Source organism: Prorops nasuta, unplaced genomic scaffold (assembly GCF_024137725.1).
Source record: "Prorops nasuta isolate Cenicafe-Biocafe unplaced genomic scaffold, Cenicafe_Pnas_1.2 PNAS00003, whole genome shotgun sequence".
Taxonomy (NCBI): domain Eukaryota; kingdom Metazoa; phylum Arthropoda; class Insecta; order Hymenoptera; family Bethylidae; genus Prorops; species Prorops nasuta.
In genome coordinates, this window is record NW_027116800.1 from 3,769,039 (window position 1) to 3,789,389 (window position 20,351).

The 20,351-nt window shown below is 39.4% G+C and overlaps 1 protein-coding gene across 1 annotated transcript; it reads left to right on the plus strand.

Moving 5' to 3' along the window:
* The first annotated feature begins 5,663 nt into the window (after positions 1 to 5,663).
* On the plus strand, positions 5,664 to 8,222 carry LOC136784196 (uncharacterized). The gene is made up of 2 exons (XM_066744726.1): positions 5,664 to 7,017; positions 7,111 to 8,222. The coding sequence occupies exons 1-2, from the start codon at positions 5,664 to 5,666 to the stop codon at positions 8,220 to 8,222; spliced, it is 2,466 nt and encodes an 821-aa protein (XP_066600823.1).
* The last annotated feature ends 12,129 nt before the right edge of the window (positions 8,223 to 20,351 follow it).

Sequence of the window (20,351 nt, forward strand, 5' to 3'; positions counted from 1 at the left end):
CTAAATAAATTACCCTTCGAGCTGCATGTACCTGGCTACAATTATTGCGGTCCAGGTACTCGCCTTCATGAACGGTTAGCACGTGGTGATCGAGGAATAAACCCTCTGGATGATGCTTGCCGTGAGCATGATATCGCATATTCAGTATATAAGGACCTGCCCTCGCGTCATCATGCTGATAAAGTACTTGCACGCCGTGCACGACAACGTATCATAGCTAGTGACTCATCCGTAGGTGAACGAGCGACAGCGACTGCTCTCTGGGCATCAATGAATACAAAACGGAAACTCGGCTTAGGACTGCGAGTGTCTAGAAAAAGTACGAAGAAAAGAAAAATTCGTGTACCCAAAAAACGAGGTGGTTTATTGAGGAAAAAGTCACTTACTAAAACAAAACGGGGGGGTTTATTACCATTGCTTCCGCTGCTGAGTGCGGTGGGCGCATTAGCTGGCGGTGCGGCAGGTATAGCAAAGTCTGTAAACGACACCAAAGGAGCCAAAAAACAATTGGAAGAAACGCATCGACACAATCGCTTAATGGAAGCGAGACGGGGACAAGATTTATACATCGCACCATACAGTCGAATAGCAGAGGGAGTGAAAAGGAAAAGGAAAAGAAAATAAATGGACTTCCTAAATCTGGACCTACTAGTAATATGCAATTATCAAACGTCTGCCGTAAAATACCACATTTTCGGGGAGTCTTTATGCGTACATCTCTACCTCAAAATGCGCAACGCAATGAGTGCGCAATTGTGAATCTTGATGACGAACAAGGTCCTGGAACACATTGGGTCGCTTACGTTAAACGTAATAAGCACGTTAAGTATTTCGATTCCTTCGGAAATTTAAAACCTCCAATTGAATTTGTGGAATATTTTGGACCTTCTGCTATAATCTACTACAACCACGACCAATATCAATCGTATGATTCAAGCATATGCGGTCAGTTGTATGTCAAGTTTCTACGTGAACAATGTCTTTAACAGTTACACTCTCTGGCCGTGACTCGGTATTGGGGTTAGATTTTTTCCCCCCGATCGATCTTCGAGATGGACATTATGAACTCGGTCTCGTAGACTTTCAGAGCTTCAATTCAATCTCTAATGTTCATGAGACAAACAATATATTTTACGTTGATGATCAGGAGCTAACTATACCTACAGGTTGTTATGAGCTCAATGCTATAAATGACTTTTTACGTGCTCAGATGTTCGAAGGTGATGAAGAAGAAGTAATTGTTCTACGTGCTAATAATAATACATTAAAAAGTGAAATAAAGTGTAAATATCAGATTGATTTTACACAACCTAACAATATAGGCTCTTTGTTGGGTTTTTCATCAGATCGTGTTATTCCATCGAACACACTAGCTGAATCAGACGAGCCCGTAAACATTATAAGAGTAAATATTCTACGAATTGAATGCAACATTACAGCGGGTGCGTACACAAACGGTAGACCTCGACATGTTATACATGAATTTTTTCCGAGTGTTCCGCCAGGTTATAAAATCGCAGAAACACCGAAGAACGTCATTTACTTGCCAGTCATTGCGAAAGTAATTGACCGTCTCACCTTGCGTATTCTCGATCAGGAAGATCGTATAGTAAATTTCGGAGGTGAAGAAATCACAATTCGTTTACATATTAGAAAATGTTGATTTACAAGAATACTTATAAATCACCGATACTCGATGAGCCTATCAGTCCAACTGCTGCAGCAGGACAGAATACATTGAGTGACGGTAACGCTGGAGGCCAAAATACATTGAGCGAAGGTAACGTTGGAGCATCATTAACAAGAAGAAATATCACCTTTCTACAATCACTGGGTTTCAACGTTAGAAATAAAAATGAATCCATTAGATGTAACCGCTCAACCGGTGTTCGACAATCGCATCACTAAAATGGAAATGCATGCATACAATCCTTATGCAAATGCCTCATTGGGAAATAGTGATGAAATTCGAATTCCTATAAAACAGCAAGATTTAATTCTTCTACCCTGTGAAAGTTATCTCTACATTGAGGGAAAGATAATCGTTGGAACCCGTGCTCCGGATGCAGCAACCCAAAATGTCGTAGGACTTGACTGTAATTCCATGGCATTCTTGTTTGATGAAATTCGTTATGAATTGAATGGTATTGAGATTGATCGCTGCAAGAATGTGGGTATTACTAGCTCCATGAAGAATCTCATCTCCTTAACTGCTGAGGAAAGTGCAAGTCTACGTCATTCAGGATGGTTTCTAACAGATCATAGGTCTACGAATCACTTCAACTTTTGTGTACCATTGCAAATACTGTTGGGTTTTTGTGAAGACTACAGAAGAGTTATAATAAATGCACGTCATGAACTGGTTCTTATTGGAGCACGTAATGATATAAATTCACTACATTCTTCGAGAAAAATCATCAACTCCAAAATTGATTTGCAAAAAGTGCAGTGGAGGATTCCTCATGTATCACTGAATGATTATACAAAACTTAAATTTCTACGTTTGATTGAGCAAAACAAAAGTCTAACCATGGCTTTTCGTTCCTGGGAACTCTACGAATATCCATTTCTACCTGAAACACAGAGGCATACATGGGCCGTAAAAGTTGCAACACAATTGGAGAATCCTCGATATGTTATACTAGCATTTAGACAAAATAAGAAGAGTACGCAGCATACGGAGGTGCTTAGATTCAATGACAGTTCTGTTCGTGATGTTAAAGTCTATCTGAATTCAAAATTTTATCCATATGACCGAATTGATAGAGATAGCGAAAAAAAACCGTTATTCTGTACTATATGATATGTATGTTAAATTTATCCATTCATATTATGCAGGAGAAAAACAGTCGAAACCAATGCTTAATTACAAAAACTTTGTGGAATACGGTCCTCTCTTCGTCATCGATTGTTCGCATCAAAATGAATCTATAAAGTCAGGCACTGTTGACGTTAAAATTGAGATTGATTGTACTAGAAATATTCCAAGTAATACTACTGCGTTTTGTTTAATTATACATGATAAAATCGTTGAATATAACCCGCTTACTAGTATTGTTAGAAATGTAAGTTAATAGACTAGATTTATATGTATCTTACTAATGTAGTGAGGGATAAAGAAAAGATAAATAAATAAGATATAATAAACATTTATTGATGTCATTCCTTAAAAACATTCCTTCAAAAATTTCCAAAATTTATCTTATGATTATCATTGGGTAACTTTAAATTCTAAATTATTGTATCGTCCTCCAACATATAAGATTTTTAATGTATTCGCTGATGCAGCATTTTGAAGTTCTTTGATTAGTTCAGGCGACTCCAGTAATTTCATCATCCTTGAGGGTAGGAAGAACCATTCGTCTGTAGCCAGCTTCGCTATTAATTTCTCTCCATATTTGGTCTTAATTTTCACTAATTCAGTGATTTGATACTCCTTATTCTCCTCAAAAGTATTCAGTTTTACGAAAGTCTTAGGTTCGTAAGTTATACTTGCAAGTGCATTGATCTTGGTTAAATCCTTTTTTCTGTGAAAAAACATAGAAATTGAGAAAAGAAAAACATTGAAATAGAATAGCAAGAAAAGAGAATAATAATAAAAGAATAATTCTTACCACCCAAAAGTGTTTCTGTGGTACAGCAAGGAAAATATTCGGAATATAGCTTTGCACTGGATCTTTCACCTCCTTGAAGCTTCTAATGAAAACTGACTGACTGAAATTTCCCGATTGCTAATAACAAGGGTTTTAAAAATGGTGGAAGGGGTGAGATGCATTCATGGAAGGGGATGAGATGCATTCTTATTGGTAGTTAATATTTGGGTGGTTGGGTATTCTTGCCCGCCTACGAAATTTGCGTCAAACAAATCGTAACACGTTACAAGCGGTTTCTCCTGAATTCTTTTAATTGCATAATTATATTGTAGACTTTTCTAAAGTGAACTAGGGAAAATTTGCGTTAAACAAGTCATGACACGTTACCAGTGGGTTCTCCAGAATTCTTTTAATTGCATAAACGTGTTGCAGACTTTTCTTAAGTGAAAAGTGAAACGGGAAAATTTACGAGCACATTCCTCTCGATAGCTAGACATATAAAAAAATGAGAGAATATGAAAAAATCGGAGCTCTAAAGGGGTCATAAATCAAGTAACATTAATCTAGACGTTTGTTTTGAACAAGTCATGGCACGATCTCAGACGTCCGGTGCTCAAGCATATCCGTTCTAGAAGATATCTGCACACTCTACAATCAGTTCTCCAATCGCTAGAATGGTGCTAATACAGTTTCTTAAAGTCTAGGTAAAAGTTATGTTTTTTTTTTGCTTTACCTACTCCTCCAAAAAAATGAAGTGCACTAACAACTCTTTCCCTTTCTGATACCTAGCCTACTTGTTAGATGAATCGTATGATATGCTTACCTGAAAAGCTAAAAATGGCTAAAAGATAAGTCAGGGAAGGCTATAAAAATTCTTAAAACTGTTTTTTATTCAATAACTAAAGTTTTACTATCAGTTACTCATCCAGTCTCCATGTCTCATCCTCCTCCTCCTCATCCTCCTGTTTCATCCACATCCTCCTCTTGAAGGCTAGCTTCTCTATAGCCGTACCCCGTGGTACCGCGAATGTATAATTTTAGTCAAACATCTTTTTTAAATTGAACTAGTTCACCCGTGTGTGTAATTACGTAATATTAAAATACCATTAGCGCGAAAGAAGATTAAGGAAGGCAGTCACCTAGCGGTGACTACCGGAACTAGCAATTAACTCAACCTAGTTTATCTGTGTAGCAGAGTCGAAAATAGTTAGGCTACGTAGGGTAACTAACCATCGACTTCTAAGGGTGTGTTTGGGATTCATAAGACCCGCTGGATTATGGACATGTGTATGGCGAATGGGTGAGTCGTGTGGTGCGAATGGTCATCGTGGGACATCGGCGATCTTCGTAGACCTCGTGACCCGATGCTATGGGACAGGAGGAGACGAGAGTGGGGAAGATTGGAGACTGGGGCATTGGGGTCTAGGAGCGCAAAGTGAATAGAACGATAGGTTCGCAAATATATAAAAGGCGATTGATAAGGAGGCATAAGCTTCAAGTGGTTTGTAAGTGGTCAATTCACCCAGTTCGTGAGAGATCATCGAAATCAAGGCGGAGTTGGGTTTTCCCACCACGTCCGTGGGTTTTTTCCCGCAAATTCGAGAACTAACGTAAGCAATAAAGGAGATTTATATTTGAACGTATAACTATGTATTGTTTACCCGTCCAGCTCTCCAGATTATGAAATAACCTATATTCAATACATAAAAGATCGAAACATTGGTCCTTCGAGCCGGATAATCTGGGAGGCTTGATTGTTGGGCAATACCGAAGATTAAAATAGATTCATCTGGGTGATCATTCAAATGTTTAGTGGTTCTTGATAATAGTGCGAATATTGTAAGATAGAAAATTTATAATATTTAGTAAATAAGATTCAAAACATTAGTGTAATTATGTAAGAGACTCTAAATTCATTTGTAATAAGAAATTCTTGTATGAATTAACAACGCTTTGAAAAGACGAAACGTAGTTCGACAAGCCGGTGCGCATCAGAGCGTCTGTTTCTAAATAGCGGCGGAACGCCTCATAACCTTTGTATTCGGTTAGCGGATTTGACATAATATAAGCATGGCACCCATTGCTACGAGGAAATTGATAACTCAACAACGCGAACGCGCTAATAACATATCGCGGATACTTCCAGCATTTCGAGCTATACAAAGAAACCGCATTACAATTTCACTAGTTCGAGACCGAAAGGAAAAGCTTCAAAATTATTGCACGGAATTTTGCAAATCACACGACGAGATCATCACTCGTGATGATGCAATTGGGGACACATATATAACGGGCTCCCTGTTCGCCGCCACTGAAAGTATACGAGATGAATGTAATGATGAACTTTCCCAAGAATTAGCAATACTTCAGAATAACGAGCCTTCCACAAGTTCGATTTCGTCCCATGCAAGTAATGGACAGGATTCTAATCAGATGTTTTGCCATAGCCTACATCTGCCCAAAATAGATTTACCTCAATTCACGGGTCATTATGAGGATTGGGAGGCTTTCGAGAATAGTTTCGTGTCGCTTATTCACGAAAAGCCTCAGATTTCGAATGTCGTAAAATTGCAATATTTGATGGGATGTTTAATAGAATCAGCAGCCGATTTTGTCAAGGATGTGGCAATAACAGAAGCTAATTATAATTCTACGTGGAAAGCATTGAAAGAAAGATTTTCGGATCTACGATTACAAATTTATCATTTGACTTTATCGTTGATAAAGTCACCACCATTAAAAGCGGAATCGGCTCTAGGGTTAAGGAGTTTGGTTGATGATATGAACCACAGAGTAAGAATGTTGCGCAATTTGGGTAGACCTGTTGACTCATGGGATGACTTATTGGTTGTCATTTTAAGTGAGCGTTTGGATACGATAACGAGAAAAGCGTGGGAAACCTATCTTAGTACCAGAGGGATGCTTTCTGATTCTGAAGCAAATATAGTAGAATTGAGGAAAAGGCCTCCCACTTTTCGGGAGATGACTGAATTTTTAGAAGGAACAATTCAGGCGCTGCTTTCAGTAGAATCTCAATCATCTAATCCCAGAATATTGGCACAGGGAAAACGTTCGTTTTCACATAATTCGAAGCCATCTATTAAGGTTTATCATGTAGGGGCAAAATCAAAGGGTACTGAAAATTTGAAATGTCCTGTTTGTTCAGAAGAGCATTACATCGGTCGTTGCGATAAATTTAAAACAAAAAAGCCAGGTGATAGACATGAAGAGATTCGCAAGCTCGGGTTATGTTTTAATTCTTTAGGGCGGCATGCAGTAAGGAATTGCCAATCGAAAAGAGGTTGCAAGAAATGTCAACGTAACCATCATACACTTCTGCATAAAGAGAAGGGGCAAGTACAAGAATCGTCAGAAATAGATTCAGTTTCAAGCTTGCCACCGTTGAAAGGATCTGATGCGACCAGTAGTTGACTAGAAGGGGAATCCTCATTTACAGTTCAAAGTTCTTTCGGAGGTAGTATATCGTTACTGCCGACAGTGCAAATTATTCTCATAGGCTCATGTAGAACAAAATTACAAGCAAGGGCACTGCTGGATCAGGGCTCTGAGGTAACATTCATCTCAGAGTCTATGGTGCAATTTCTTAAACTCGGTCGCGAACGAATACATGTACCTATCTGTGGAGTAGGGTCTTCAAAAAATCTAATTGCTCGTTCACAAGTTTCAATTCGAATTAAATCAAATTTCGAAATTGCTAGCGAATTTGATCTTTGCGCGTTAGTTTTACCTCGACTAGCCAATAGGCTTCCTTCTAAAGCAATACCATCCACAAGTTTAGTCTTATTCAGAGGATTACGGTGGGCGGATCCTAATTTTTATTTTCCAGGAGAAATTGAAATGATTTTAGGAGCCGAGGCATACGCGACTGTAATAAAGGAAGGTTTAAAACAAATAGGGGATCTTAATGTTGTCGCGCAGCATACTAAACTGGGTTGGATCTTCTCAGGTTCGATAGGAGGTACAAATCCACAGGGGGAGAATAGAATCGCTCGAATTGCAGCACATAGTGTTGCCATTGATGATGTCACTGAAATTCTTAGACGATTTTGGTCGGTTGAAGAGGTTCCAGTTCCTCAAAATATATTAAATCCAGATGATGAATTGTGCGAAAGACTTTTCGTTACAACTCATTCACGTGATTCCAAAGGCCGATATATCGTCAGATTACCCTTAAAAGGGGATTTACCTTCAGTATCAGATCAAAGTAAAAGAATAGCACTTAATTCTTTGATGGCAATGCATCGTAAATTTGAACGTGATCCAACTTTGGCGCAAGAATATCGAAAGTTTATGCTTGAATATGAGGAATTAGGTCATATGAGACCTGTTCCTAAGGAAGAGATTTCATCTTCCAATGCTTGGTATCTACCACATCACGCGGTCATTCAGCACGGTGTGTTAAAACGAAAGATTAGGGTGGTTTTTGATGCCTCTCGACGTACGCCTGAGCAACATAGTTTGAATAAATTCCTTTTAACTGGACCATCACTTCAAAGCGATCTATCTCTTATATTAACCAATTGGAGATTACATCGCTTTGTGTTTACTGCCGATATCGTCAAAATGTTTCGACAGATAAGAATAAACGAAACGGATCAAAATCTTTAGCGCATTCTTTGGTCTACGGAGATGACGCAGCCTCCCAAAGACTATTATCTAACTACGGTAACTTATGGTACTGCTTCTGCGCCATATTTGGCGATTAGGACTCTGAAAAAACTTGCCATCGACGAAGGTCAACGATTTCCTCTGGGAGCGCATTGCCTTCAGCATTACATTTACGTTGATGACATATTTTCGGGAGCTGAAAACCTGGAGGATGCGTTAGAAATAAAAAATCAATTGATTGGTATATTGGAAACAGCTGGCATTAGTTTAGATAAATGGGCTGCGAATGTTCCAGACTTATTTCCATTAGGGTCAATTGTTGATTATTCAGCCAATACTAGTAAAACAATTGAGACGGATCACTTGGTAAAAGCCTTAGGTATTTTGTGGCATCAATCGAATGATTCTTTTGGATTCAAGGTACAACTTAACCAACTAGAGTTTCAAGAAGTAACCAAGCGATTAATACTTTCGAATGTAGCTCGCCTATTTGATCCGTTAGGCTGGCTAGCACCAATAGTCGTTCGTGCCAAAATCCTACTTCAGGATCTCTGGATTTTAAAGGTAGACTGGGATACACCTCTTCAAGCAGATTTTTTAAACCGTTGGAATAATTATTGTGTTAATCTTTCTCGTTTGTCGGATATTTCGATTCCTCGATATTTAGGATTAGATGGATCGTCAAGGTGCGAAATCCATGGATTTGCAGATAGCTCTATGAGAGCGTATTCCGCTGCAATCTATTTACGAGCTATCAACAGTGATGGAACATTTCGAACCTCACTTTTGATTGCCAAAAGCAAGGTTGCTCCAGTAAAAACAATCTCCATACCAAAATTGGAACTTTGTGGGGCTGTTTTGCTAGTAAAACTAATGAAGTACATTAGACGATTGGAATATTTTAAAGATCTTTCGATAACCGCTTGGTCTGATAGTAGGGATGTACTTGCATGGATACGAAAACATCCGTCATGCTGGAAGGTGTTCGTGGCGAACAGGGTGTCCTATATACAAACGGAACTTCCTACTGCAATCTGGAAATATGTATCTACACACGATAATCCAGCCGATTTGGCAACTAGAGGGCTGGACTCTAGTTGTTTAAAGAATTTGAGCCTCTGGTGGCAGGGTCCGGCATGGTTACAGGAGTCAGTGGATCGTTGGCCAGAGCAACCTATCACTGCTAAACCATCAGAGATTTGTAGTAACGTGTTCGCTGCTGTGCAACCTGGTAACGAAAATTCTTTATTAACAAGATATTCTTCTCTTTCGAAATTAACACGTGTTATCGCCTTCTGTATACGATGGGCTAACAATTATAGACGACTAAAGAGAAAGGAAAGGGTATACACAGGTTTTTTAAAAACTGAAGAGTTGCATAAAGCTCTCAGCTCTGCAATTCGCTTGGCCCAAGGTTCGGCTTTCAAAGAGGAACTCGCACGACTTCGAGCAAGTCAACCACTCTCAAAGAGTAGCGTTCTTTATAAATTGCATCCATTCCTTAACGATGAGGATATTATACGAGTTGGCGGAAGGTTGACACACTCGGCTTTGCCGTTTCCGGCGAAACATCCGCCAATTTTACCCAAACGGTCGAATTTGAGCCAGATTTTTATTCAATCTGCGCATCAATTATCACTTCATGGAGGTCCGACCCTTACTTTAGGCACGCTACTACAGCGAGCATGGATAATCGGAGCGTCCGGACTAGTGAAGCGCCATGTTCGCGCATGTACTCGTTGTTTTCGCGCGCGGCCGACTTTAAGCAAGCAACTGATGGGTGCGCTACCATCTGCTAGGACCACTCCGTCTAGACCTTTTACTGTATCGGGATTAGACTATGCAGGACCGTTTAGGTTGAGAACCACAAAGGGGAGAGGACATCGTAGCTACAAGGGATATATAGCGCTGTTCATCTGTTTCTCAACGAAGGCCATTCATCTGGAAGCAGTTAGTGACTTGACTACGCAATCATTCATCGCCGCCTTTCGCCGATTTACGAGTCGAAGAGGACTATGCAAGAAGCTTTACAGCGATAATGGAACAAACTTTCAAGGAGCTGATAAGGAAATAAGAGCATTATTCAGAATTTCCTCTGATTTTTATTCAGAAATATCCGAAGATTTAGCAAACCAAGGAATAGAATGGGAATTTATTCCTCCTAGCTCCCCTCATTTCGGAGGACTGTGGGAGGCTGGAGTACGAGCTACGAAACATCATTTGGTGAGAGTCATCGGAGAGCATGCTCTTACATTCGAGGAGATGGCCACTGTACTCGCCGAAATTGAGGCATGTTTAAATTCACTGCCTCTCTGTCCACTTTCTGGCGACCTTGAGGACTTACACGCTTTGACTCCATCGCATTTCCTGATTGGTGGGTCGTCGGGGTTAATTCCTGATGTACCTCTAGAAGAGATTCCTGTAAACCGTTTGACACGGTATCAGCTGCTAAGCAGGATTCATCAAGGTTTCTGGAAACGTTGGTCACGTGAGTACCTTCACCATCTTCAAGAAAGGACCAAATGGAGGGGAACAAATGAGAATTTTGTAGTGGGACAACTTGTAGTAGTGCACGATGACCGATACCCTCCTTCCAAGTGGCCTTTAGCAAAAATAACTGATGTACATCCAGGAGAAGATGGTTTGGTGAGAGTGGTGACCATCCGAACAGGGACTTCCACCTTAAAACGTCCAATCACGCGTCTTAGTCCACTACCTCTACCAACTGAGGTAGTGACTCCAGTTAGCATGGTGAGCGGACAGTAGTTATTTCGTCAGAAGACGAAGGTGGGTGGGATGTTTAGGATTCATAAGACCCGCTGGATTATGGACATGTGTAGGGCGAATGGGTGAGTCGTGTGGTGCGAATGGTCATCGTGGGACATCGGCGATCTTCGTAGACCTCGTGACCCGATGCTATGGGACAGGAGGAGACGAGAGTGGGGAAGATTGGAGACTGGGGCATTGGGGTCTAGGAGCGCAGAGTGATTAGAACGATAGGTTCGCAAATATATAAAAGGCGATTGATAAGGAAGCATAAGCTTCAAATGGTTTGTAAGTGGTCAATTCACCCAGTTCGTGAGAGATCATCGAAATCAAGGCGGAGTTGGGTTTTCCCACCACGTCCGTGGGTTTTTTCCCGCAAATTCGAGAACTAACGTAAGCAATAAAGGAGATTTATATTTGAACGTATAACATTGTACTGTTTACCCGTCCAGCTCTCCAGATTATGAAATAACCTATATTCAATACATAAAAGATCGAAACAGGGTGAAAAAACCTTCCCTCAATTAGGGCCCCGTAGGATAACTAACCAACGGTACCATAGGGTGAAAAATACCCCCTCCCTAACCAAACACGGTCCCAATATAAGACCTTCCAACTGTGACATAGGGTGAAAAATACCCCCACCCTAACCAAACTCGGTCCCACTATAAGACCTTCCAACTGTGACATAGGGTGAAAAATACCCCCACCCTCCCTAATCAAACTCGATCCCACTATAAGACCCTTTCCTTCCTCATCCCCACCACTACCATACTAAGAGAGTCTTATCCCCACCCATCCCCCTTCCACACCACAAAACAGCTTCCCCCACTCCCTGTCATCGGAACCGCATTGCTACTCTACTCATTTGTTTAATGATTATTTTGCGATTTATTAAACCGTTACTTTCATGCTATCGGTTAGTATAAATGTTGACGAATGATGATGAGTGCGTTCACGGAGACGCTATCAACGCTACTGCGCACATATAATAGGCAATTTTCTCCGCGCAGTAGCACAAATAGCGCTAAATAGCGTCTCCGTGTACGCACCCTATATCAAGTGGGACTACAATACTGTTTTACATCGTACCCGCATTGCTTTGTTTCGCGTTTTCGAGATTTGGCGTTTTCCAACTATCGAAAAATCTACAGTTTGTGTTCAGCTAAATTCATACGGTGCGTTCTGTGTAGCTCAGCTTCGTTTGATTTTTATGAAAGTTCAAATAATTCAACTGTAGACAATACGAATTCTAGTAGTAATAGTTACATTATACAGGGTTTTTCTCTAACAGCGGAACATAGGATTGTGTTATTTAACTATAGCAATGAAGCACTTACTATACATTATTATAATTAATAAAAGCGTAGATAGTTACAATTTAATGGTTATTTTAGTTTAATTGCTTTTATTATCCATTATAAATGTCATTTTACTCAATCAATCTTGGTTACTACGTTTAATATTTAAATTAAATGGAAAACAGTAATTTGACTATAGTAATATTTACTGTAGACAAATAACACGAAATCTCCTATGTTCCGCTGTTAGAGAAAACCCCTGTAATTGCAGCCTCTTTCTGGGAGAATTATTGGACAGGGCAGAGATCTTTAAAGTCAGGGTGGACGACAGCTTTTTATAATATATTTAGAAAATATTACGATTGCGTTTTAAGTTTTAAGGACAATAAGTGCCAAGTTGATAAAGGTTGTCGAAAAACACATTTCTATGCAAAAGCTCAGTGCAAGTTTTCAACTTGCACGGAATATGTTTTTAAAGCCGTAACACCTATCCAAGCACCCTATAAAGATACACGTGTTTTAGTTATAATTATTGGAAAAACAAAACACGAAAAAGATGAATTCTGTCGAAAATTTATTTCTAAAGAAGAGAGAAAAAGAATAGCAGATAATCTCCAAAGCTTCACGCCGTTTCTAGAAAAATACAAAATGATACTAAATGAGGTTAAATCTCATTTTAAATATGGAGACTTCGCAAACGCGCCTAGCTTAGAAGTTCTACAGAAAATATCATCTGAAAATAATAAAAGGCACGATCTTGATTCTGACCCTGATATATTCTTATTAAAACTTATTAGCCATTTTAGAAACAAATTTCCTGATGATATTGTTCATGGATATATCCAGCATCATGCTGTTACACCGGTACACACGGTTCTTTTTACCGAGAAGCAATTAAATTACTTATTGTCGATACCTAAAGAACAGACACTCCTTCATTTTGATGCAACTGGCACAATAATCAAAGACCCCCTTAATTGTGATAAACGCGTTTATTATTATGCTTTGGTATTACAAGACATTAAAGGATTAAGTCTGTTACCTATTGCTGAGTTTGTTACATCTGACCACGATATTCAATCGATAGGTAGTTTTATAGGACTATTAGACCAAAATTTGAAGAAATTATCTTGAAGAGCACCACATATTGTAAAAGTGGAAACAGATTTTAGCCTTGCACTCATTCAAGCCATCACACAAGGCTTTAATAAAATTCACCTTCGCGATAACCTAACATATTGTTATAAATATATAAATGCTGAAGAGACGGTCTTTTTCAAGACTGACCAAAATTCATATCTGTTCGACTCATTTCATTAAGAATTTTATTAAAAAAGTTCGTTCTTTCTGCGAAATTCCATCCCATCGAAAGATTGCTATCATGGCAATAACAAAATTAATCCATTCTACGACTGTTAAAGAAGTATTGTGTTATTTTGACCATTTTGAATATATTTGCTCAATTATATAATTCTACGAAAAGAGATAAAAGCCTCACTTTCTTTCATGATAATAGACATTATCAATATAATTGCGATAAACATGATATAGATGAAATTGACGATGAAATGAATCTAGATGACCCATGTGAAATGAATATAAATGATTTTGATGATGAGTTGGATGAATGCGAAGACGAATGTGAGCAAGAATGCGAACAAAATTCTAATGAATCAAATTTGAATGTCTCGCCCTTTTATAAGATGTTTCAATATGAATTTGATCAGTTTATAGCTAAAAACAAAACTTCCAATTTAGAGAAATCAAATGAATACCATAATATGAAGTTAGTAAAGCATGTATTAAAATATTTATTTCCGTATTTCCCCTTATGGTCTGCAGTAATAGTGAAAGATTTAAATATAACGAGGGATTCAAATTCACCAATTGAAAATTGGTTTAAAATCATAAAACATGATATATTCAAAAAAAAAATATTGCTTCCTAGATTTATTCAAACAATTGGAGAAATATTAGAAGCAAGACTAAATGAAAGGAAATATAAGCTTTATAGAAAGAAAATGAAAAAATTAGTTGCAAAAGAAGAGAATATAAATCTTGCAGAAGAAACATGGAGGAAGAAAGGAAAGAGAAGCACCTGCAATTTTTATTTTAAATAGGCTAAAAAAATCGAATGCCTAAAATTTCAAGAAGATAAAAATATTTGTGAGATTGATGGCATAACACTTTCTCAAAGTATCGAAGAAACCTCTGCACCAACAGACATCAGATCTGTGGCTATATCATCAAAACAAAAAGGCACTATAATATCTACGGATACTCTTTTAAACTCTACTGAATATTTAAGACAATTTTTATCATCGAAGACGAAATACCCAAAAGGATTTCCTGAATTGTATAAAAATATTGGTAATATTATAATAGATAAACATAGTTTTAATTCCCTTTCTGCAGATTCATATGTCGACGATTCGATAATAAATGCATTCGGTATTCTTTGTCAGGATTTAATTAATATAAATGATGAAATTGTAGAAATATTTGATACACATTTAATTTCGAAGATAATGTCGGGTCATATTTCGAAAGGTTACATCAACTGGATAAGTAGTAGAAATCTTTATAAAATTTCGATTTGGTTAGCACCGGTTTTCGATTTTGCAAAACAACATTGGACACTATTGGTAGTCGATGTAACCGAGAAGATACTTGTCTATATTGACTCCTTGCATTCGAAGCCTTCGCCAACTTTAATAAATAACTTTTGTATTTTTACTGTGAAAGTTTTTCAAAGAGAAAATATTAATATTAATTGGAAAGAGTGGAAATATTTCACCCCGACAGATATTCCTCTTCAATACAGAAAGCATAGAAAATTAAACGTTAATTGCGGAGTACATGTGTGTTGGTGGATGCTCATTATATGCACAGGAGTAAATATAAATTTCTCAGATGAAGATATGGACAACTGCAGAAAGGGAATTGCCACATTTATTTATTATATTAAAGATTCACAATTGAAAACTGAAAAAAGAACAAAAATTCGAGCAGAGCTGAATGAATTGTTCGGCGAAGTATCAAGCAAATGTTATAGCGCTCCTATACCATGTAAGAAAACTCCATCTAATTAATACAACAACTGTAGAATTTTGTGCATCCTTGAAAAATAAATTTGCCAAGCAGTAGTTGAAAATAATCTTTATTTCATCTATTATTCCATCAACATAGGAAAATTTAAACAAAATATATTTAATCATAATTTCTAGTATCTTATTACATTCCCCATCAAAAGAAATAAGAATCATACGTGTTGGCGACATCCTTAATGTCTTTTCTTAGCTAAAAATAAAAGTTTAACTAAATATATTCAGGTTTTCGAACTTTCGGCTACGTTTTCCAAATAGAAGGAATTAAAATTTTTTTTAACTACACACTTATGTAGCTCTTTAAATTCTGGATCTAACAGTATGAATTCCGGGAGGGTTCGCGACTCCCTTAATGCCCTTTTTTAACTGAGAAATTTAACTTTTTATACCATAAACTGACGTTCTATAACTTTGGGCTGAATTTTTTAAATAGCAGGACATTCTTTTAATGTTTTTCTCCAATACAGTCTTTTAGCCCATTAAATTCAGAATGAAACTATATGCATTTCGAGAGGGTTCGCGACTCCCTTAATACCCTTTTTTAATCAAAAAGTGAACAGAACTCGAAATAGATAGATAAACTGACGTTTTCTCTCTTTGTGCTAGATTTTTGAAATAGCGGAAATTTTTTTAATTTTTTTCTCCTATACAGTCTTTTGGCCCATTAAATTGTCAATAAAATGGTATGCATTTCGTGAGGGTTCGCAACTCCCTTAATGCCCTTTGTTAACTGAGAAATGAACAGAATATGACTTAGATAGATGAACTGCCGTTTTCTAACTTTGGGCTGAATGTTTTAAATAGCAGGAAATTTTTTAAATTTTTTTCACCTACACAGTCCTCTAGCCCATTAAATTCTCAATAAAAGAGTATGGATTTCGTGAGGGTTCGCGACTTCCTTAATGCCCTTTTTTATCCAAAAACTAAACAGAATTCAGAATAGATGGATAAACTAATGTTTTCTATCTTTGGGCTGGATTTTTTAAATAGCAGGCATTTTTTTTAATTTTTTTACATTCACAGTCTTCTAGCCCATTAAATTCTCAATAAAACTATATGCATTTCGTGAAGGTTTACGATTCCCTTAATGCTTTTTTCTAACCAAGAAGTAATCAGAATTCAGAATAGATGGAAAAACTAACGTTTTCTGTCTATTCTGAATTCTGTTTAGTTTTTGGTTAAAAAAGGGCATTAAGGGAGTCGCGAACCCTTTCGAAATGCATATCGTTATATTCAGAATTTAATGGGCTTTGAGGCTGTGTATGTGAAAAAATATTTTTAAAAATGCCTGCTATTTAAAAATTCAGCCCAAAGACAGAAAACGTTAGTTTATCTATCTATTCTGATTTCTGGTTACTTCTTGGTTAAAAAAGGGCATTAAGGGAGTCGCGAACCCTTTCGAAATGCATATTGTTATATTCAGAATTAATTGGGCTTTGAGACTGTGTATGTGAAAAAAATTTAAAATAATGCCTGCTATTTAAAAATTCAGCCCAAAGACAGAAAACGTTAGGTTATCCATCTATTCTGAATTCTGGTTACATCTTGGTTATAAAAAGGGCATTAAGGGAGTCGCGAACCCTCTCGAAATGCATATGGTTTTATTCAGAATTTAATGGACTAAAAGACTGTATAAGAGACACAAATTTTAAAAGTTTCCTGCTATTTCAAAAATCCAGCCCAAAGTTAGAAAACGGCAGTTCATCTATCTAAGTCGTATTCTGTTCACTTCTCAGTTAACAAAGGGTATTAAGGGAGTCGCAAACCCTCGCGAAATCCATACTGTTTGATTCCGAATTTAAGCAGCTTCAAAATGTCTTGTTAAAGGAAATTAAACAAATTTCTTTATTTTTAAAAAACTCGATTGAAAGTAGGAGTGCCACCGATTTCGTATACCGGGTGACTCGCCAACTTCATGCTGTGCGTTTCCTGAACTCGCGGCTAGAAAGTCGCGGCTATCTTCAGTCTCATAACTCGATCCCCCTTTTCCGTAATTCCTTTTCTTATTCTTTCCACACTTTTCTTAGTATGCCGTGTGTGTGATGTGTAGAGCAAAGTGACTAATTTGTATGATAAGTGTGCGTGAATCCTGGCAGGGTGACCCGATAATTTCTATTATTCGTGTGTGATTTCTTTTATGAAATAAAATAGTGTTTTTATTTAGTTTTGGGTGAGTTTTAATTTCCGCTCATTACAAATTGGCGCCCAACGTGGGGCCCTGCCATCTTGAAGGATTCTTAATAGCCCGCAAATCGGCCATTTTGCTCTTAGTATTCAGTGAATTTTCCCTATTTTTGCCGGCTGTGCTTCCACGGGTTCGATCGGGTTTTCTTCCGGGAACGCGTGGCAGTGCGGGTGAATAGTCGATCCTCCGGAGGGACGACTTATGAGTGGACTCGTATAAATCATTTTCAGTGATTGAATTATTGAGACTAAGTGCCGACTCGCCGTTGCCGCCCGCCATTTTGTTCCGCCCGCCATCTTGTCAAGCAGACAGAGAAAGAGAGAGAGAGGAAGAGAGAAGGAGAGATAGAAAGAAAGAACAAGGGTCCTTCGCTGTTAAAGGTAGGTGATGAGTCATTCTTCCCCCTTTCTCCCCCCGTGTAGAACATTAGAATCTTATCGCAATATTGTTCGAGTATTTCCCGCGGAAACGGTCTTATTACTTCTGCGATCGTACCAATTGAGTCTGTCGGGAGACTTGTCAATTTTGTGGGATCGGTTTTTTCGTTTTCTTTCGCGTTTCCATTTTAGGAACATGGACACTCGGTGGAGTAATGAACAGGATCTGAGCGACGCGGACCGGAGCGAGGAGCTGAGAGTCTCCCATACAGCTAGAAGGTCCTACTATTGGGATTCATATTTTCCTGAAGGTCACACCAATAGTGTTGACATGTTCCGCGAAACCCCACAGATGCCCGCGAATGATTTCGGCCCCGTTACAAGAGATCGACAAGAGGACATGGCAGATCGAATGCTGATCAACTTGGATACCGACGAGATACCACCTACCCCTGTACCTCTTCCCCAGCGACATTCAGTGAACTTTTCTTCTCCTCTAGCTGTGGAAAACTCTACTCTGACAAGTAACCCTCTTCCGTCCCGTACTCCTCCTTCCTCCCGTACCCCTTTTCCCCGTTCCGCCCTCCGTACCGCCCTGTTCTCCTCCCGAAATCTTCCATCTGCGGATGTTACCAATGGACGAGATCGAAGTTATGCTCCCATGGTACATCCTATGCAATCTTCTCTTCATGATGCGACCTGGACCTGCCCTGGTAGTAATAGTACTCCAGTTCCGGTTACCATGAGTCAAGTCATGACGGAGTCGGGATGTGCCAGCAAACCAAAAGGTGCCGTGCATCCATCTCGACCCCATCCTAGTCAGCACCAGTCCGCTCCCCACACTGCTCCGTCTTTTCGAAACAACGTCAACCCCGACACCTTTTATTCAGTCCCTCCGTACTCAGTTCCTTCTCGTTCCGCCTCCGCCAATATCTTACCTCCCCGTTCCGTCTCCTCGTATTCCCTGCCCTTCCATTCCGCCCCTTATCATTCCGTCCCCACCTATGATACGACCTTACCGCCCTTGCCGGATAATTGCGAAATAGAGGACCCTTCTATCATGTTGCTGAACCCTTTCCGTGCCTCAGCGACCTTCTCCGAAACTAGGCTCCAGCGTGAATCGAAGATTTGGGAGACGCTGCATCAGTTTGTGCCTAAGTTTTCGGGAAATCCCCAGGAGGATCTGCGAGAATACTTAACCACGTTACATAAGGTAATACAGGGTCATGATTTTAACGAAGTTGAGGTATTACGAGCCCTACCCGCTACCCTTTCCGGCTCCGCGTTATCATGGTATAGGTTAGATTACTCCCAGTGGCACTCGTATCGCGCGTTCTTAGCGGCGTTTACAGGAACGTTTATTATGACCCATCCGGCGTACGTTATCCGAAGAGAAGCCGAAGCAAGGACACAAGCGAGACCGGGGAACCACCGTTGGAATTCCTCACGAAGTTGCGAAGGATTCTCAGACGGATCAGCCCTCCGATGGAAATGGAACGACAGCTGGATTTGGCATATGAAAATTTACGTCCCGAGTATCGCAAGAAGATTTCGAGAGAAAGGATTAGCTCTTTTCCAGAATTATTGAAGAATTGTACGGCAATCGATAATGAACGAGTAAGGGAACGTATCAAGCATCCATAACCACCACCTCCAGAGCAATCATTGTTCCCAGCTGAAGCGTTCCACCCACCGAAAGGGCGCAAGCGAGCCAACGCCGCCATAGAAGAAAACGATATTTCAACATCCCAGGAAACCATCCCAGTGATACCTCCTACGACTCATAAAAACGCCGCGGTCAAGAAAACCACCAAAAAGCCCACACCGCCTAAACCAGTCGCTAAACCTGTGGAAGCCGTTCCTTCCCCTTCCCTTCTCGTACCGCCCCCAACCGTTCCGTCCATGAATGAACCCCTTCCCGGCAGTCCCGCGTATTCCGACCCTAATACTCCAAAAAACCTGCCGATAATTGGTTCCTGTTGGAATTGCCACCGATTTGGACACCTGTATCCCTCTTGCCCCTACACCCGTGGACTCTTGTTTCCGTGGTGGCCTCCCAAATTCCGTATATAGGTCCTGCCCTACCTGCTCTAAAACCGCTCCGGCAGATCCGGGAAACGAGTAAATAGGAGGACACTTCGACCCTGTGATCCTTCTCCTCCTCCTTCAACGTCAGATGGTCTGATTTCCCCAGTAGGCTATATGCCTCTTCCTACCCCGAATGCCTTAGTGGGAATGGACAATCGGTTCGGTTTGAAGTTACATCTAGTTAGATACGAATTCATAGCCTTGGTTGACAGTGGAGCAGTAACTTCGTACTTGGGAAAGAAAATTGGAGAAAAACTTCAACCTTGGTGGCAAGATACGAACGAATCGATCAGAGTAGCTAACGG